Source organism: Arachis stenosperma, chromosome 2 (genome assembly GCF_014773155.1).
Source record: "Arachis stenosperma cultivar V10309 chromosome 2, arast.V10309.gnm1.PFL2, whole genome shotgun sequence".
NCBI lineage: Eukaryota > Viridiplantae > Streptophyta > Magnoliopsida > Fabales > Fabaceae > Arachis > Arachis stenosperma.
In genome coordinates, this window is record NC_080378.1 from 6,231,078 (window position 1) to 6,234,678 (window position 3,601).

Consider the following 3,601-nt stretch of genomic DNA (forward strand, 5'->3'; position numbering starts at 1 on the left):
AAGACAACACGACACCTAATCTTTATTATTTTGAGACATGCTTAAGGGGTCTTCTATTTATTTAAAAAAATGGTCACTAAATTTGACAACTATGCATTTAAGACAAAAAAGAGATCTACAAAATAGAATTATAAAAAAGACATTGAATTTTTATAGTTGCAGATAATGAGAAGCCAACAAAAGCGATACTTAGTTCAATTATACTTTTATAATTTTAAAGACATCATGAACCTCACAATTTACTTGCGCGAACTAAAGCCAAAAAAAGTTTGAACAACATAGCATCAATTTTATTGTTAATCTCATCATCATTCAGAGAATGGCAATTGCTTCCTCTAGTTTTTCCTTCGTATAACTGTTGACACTAGCAAAGTCTTGCCTTACATAAATGAGAAAGACTAAGTGGAGAAGCCAAAAAAATAGAAGAAATTATGCGCATCTACAATCAGTAAGAATAGATTTTGTACATATGTAGTAAAAAAACTGACAGAAAAAATATTCAATACCAAAGAAGAAATTTTTTTTTTTTTTACTTTGAATTTGGGATAATCCAGGTTCTTATACAAACAAATATCATCAGAAAAAAATTACTCTACAAGATGACATCAAACTAATTTAATCATGACTAGTTTACGAACAATACAAACTTTAGAGGATCCAAATTCCAAAATGAGTAGTGAACCTTCAACCTGGTTTAAGTGTGAAAAACAAACCATGCAGAAGTAGTCATCAAAGGATATTGATCTAGCAGCACATCAGGAAAATTGTGTAGATACAAACAATACATTTTGAAGGATTTGAATGACAACAGAAGCAATAATTTGATACCTTCTATCTACCAATATGCAACAATAACTAACAAAGGCTACGAAATCGGAGGCATACAGATCACTACGAATTAGTGAGGAATAAGAAAGAATATATTCACACATGAACAAACAAAATTGCGAAGATAATATATTCACAAAAATAGTTATAGGCTTCTAAGGTTGATCATAAGATTTCCATCCTTAATCATGACAGGGCCAACCTTGGAGAGAAGGTCCAAGCATGCTGTTTGACATCCCTCTTGAAGCAGGGATTGAGCCTCACAATACCCTGAAAGAAATTGTTCAGTGACATCACTAGGATCAGTTTGAGCATGGCGGGTTTTCATCTTCGACTCAAGAAATTGAGGTATCTGAGGATTGAACAAGATTCTCAGCTAAAGGCCCCAATGTCGACAGATCATAAGCTTTCCGACAACGCAGAGTAACCTACATCATCCCAATCAAACACTTTAACAAATCAAGATTGACATCAATCAATTGCACTAAGAAAAAATCAACTGAAAAGCTAGATGAAATACATACAAGATATCCAGCTAATCCAGCTAATGATGATCCATCAGAATGGGAATGGGGACACTTCCATGTCAAGTCGGCAATCTGAGCCGCTATCATCTCGCGCAGCATCTGGACACAGTTTACTGACAAGTCAATGGTGGCAGATGCCTTCTCAGCCTCAAGCTTCCACAGTATGGAGAACCAATATGAAGCGTCATATAATGCATCCATGGCAAGGCGATAGCCTTGGACGGTGCTGAGATCGCAGGAGAGAGTAATGTGGGTGGAGAGGGCTCCCAGGTTGAAGAGAACAGAGGCCTTCTCGAAATGGATGTTGTGCTGAGAAGAGTCCTGTTGTGGGTTGAATGCATTGTACCAAACAAAGATAGGTGGATTGGGTGAGGTAGTCATGGGGAACAAAGGCTCAATCATGCAAAGGCATTTCAAATAGTGGATGAGGCAGTCACGGCGAATGGGTAGAGAGAGGTCATCACGCTGCATTTCACTGCGCAATTTGTCTACCATTTTGAAAAGGCCTTCTACTCTCTCTGCCTCGCTCTCAGAGTATTTAAGGGCAACATAACTGCGAAGGGACTCATAGAGGTCCAAGGGCTCACTCTTCTTCAAAGGGATCGGAGGCATAATTGGCAAAGACGAAGAAGAGAGGATTTCCAAATTTGTTGGATAAGGAGGAGGCATGTCCCAAGGGTTGGCCACTAGCTTTCCATCATCAATAATCTTGAAAGAGCTGTACTCAGAGAGGAGGAGGTCAAGGTATGGGATTCGTTCTTGCTTCGGTATAGACTTGTGCTTAAGCTTCCAAATCTCTCTAACTAATTCTGCATCAAGATCAAGAGGACAGGATTGGACCAATGAACTCCAGCAACAAATCCCTCTAACTAAATTTTCAGTGGCAGATACCGCATCATGATCAAGAGGACAGGATTCGATCAATCTGTCTGTTTTAGATAGCTCGGATTTGGGTAGGATGGATGATCGCCTCTGATGAGCCTCCACCTTAAAGAATTTCACCTTCTGATGAAGATGAGCTATCCAGGTTCGGTCAAATGAGAAGACATGTCCGATTGCAGCCGAATCACCTAGTATCAGATCAGATACTCTATCATAATTCTCATAAACCTACATCATCATCTTCTTCTTCGTCGTCGTCGTCATAATACTGACCGATTTAAACATAACGGCAATTCCATGTTGTTGGAGAGCGGAACTGGCGGCGGCGTCGTTGTTGTTGCTGTCGAGTTGTTGCTTTAATCTGAGCTCCAAAGCCTGAGCGCCGCAGAGGCGGTGCAGACTCTCGGCGAAGTGGAGAGTCAAGTCGAGGGTGGCGGAGACGTCCTTGGCGAGAACCTGCCAAAGTTTCAAGAAGAATTCGGTGGCGGCATTGAAGGCGTCCATTGCAACGTGACGGCCAAGGGGGGTGGTGCGGTCGCAAGAGGCCCCAATCTGGCTGCATACGGCGCCAAGGTTGAAGAGAACAGAAGCCTTCTCCAATTGGATGCTGTTGCGCTGCGAGGAGACCCCATTCTCATGCTCAGAGTAGAAGGAGTCGTACCAGACAAAGACGATGGGGTCGGAATCGGAGTCGGAGGAGATAGCGGTGAAGAGTGGGTCAACCATGCAAAGACATTTGAAGTAGTGAATGAGGCAGTCCCGTTGCATGGGAAGGGAGAGGTCCCCTCGCTCCACCATGTCGCTGCGGCATTTGTTTAGGGTTTCCAGAACGCTTTCAACTTTCTGCGCATCGCTCTCTGAGTATTTTCTCGCTACCAAATTGCGTAACGGCCTGTACAGCTCCACCGGATCACTCTTCTTCACTGGGATTGCCAGAAGCCTTTCTGGATTCGGGTTCGGGTTTCGGTTCGGGTTTCGGTTCGGGTTCAACAACCTCCGATTATCGTTGCTCATGGCGACGGCGAACCAGGATTCGATTAGGAATGAGGAAATCGATGGCTAACCTTGCTCATTACTGATTTTGAAACTATCTAGTTGTTATTCCGCACCCTCTCATTCCTTTTTTTTTTTTTTGTCATTGTCTGGGCCGGATAACCCAGCCCAAACATTGGTGGGAATTGCACTCCTTCTTCTCCAGCTGCTGTGCGCTCCTCCGTGGTCTTCAATGATGGTTTCTACTCCATGGTAGCCACCATTCATGCCTGAGATGCCATTGAAGGTCTGAAAAGGAACCTCTGATCTCCCTATTCGCCGAACATCTTCCGTCACCCACCGCCAGACCACCGCCACCAGCTCCCTTATAC

The 3,601-nt window shown here is 43.0% G+C and overlaps 1 protein-coding gene across 2 annotated transcripts; it reads right to left on the reverse strand.

The window, feature by feature from the left end:
- Positions 1–663: 663 nt before the first annotated feature.
- On the reverse strand, positions 664–3,329 carry LOC130962248 (vacuolar-sorting protein BRO1-like). 2 transcript variants are annotated; one of them, XM_057888408.1, is made up of 2 exons: positions 1,353–3,329; positions 664–1,256 (listed from the first exon to the last, which is right to left on the reverse strand). In XM_057888408.1, exons 1-2 carry the CDS (start codon positions 2,022–2,024, stop codon positions 1,164–1,166), a joined length of 765 nt encoding a protein of 254 aa, XP_057744391.1. In that variant the 5' UTR covers positions 2,025–3,329; the 3' UTR covers positions 664–1,163. Both variants share the same exon structure in this region; 1 of them encodes a protein (XP_057744391.1).
- Positions 3,330–3,601: the final 272 nt, after the last annotated feature.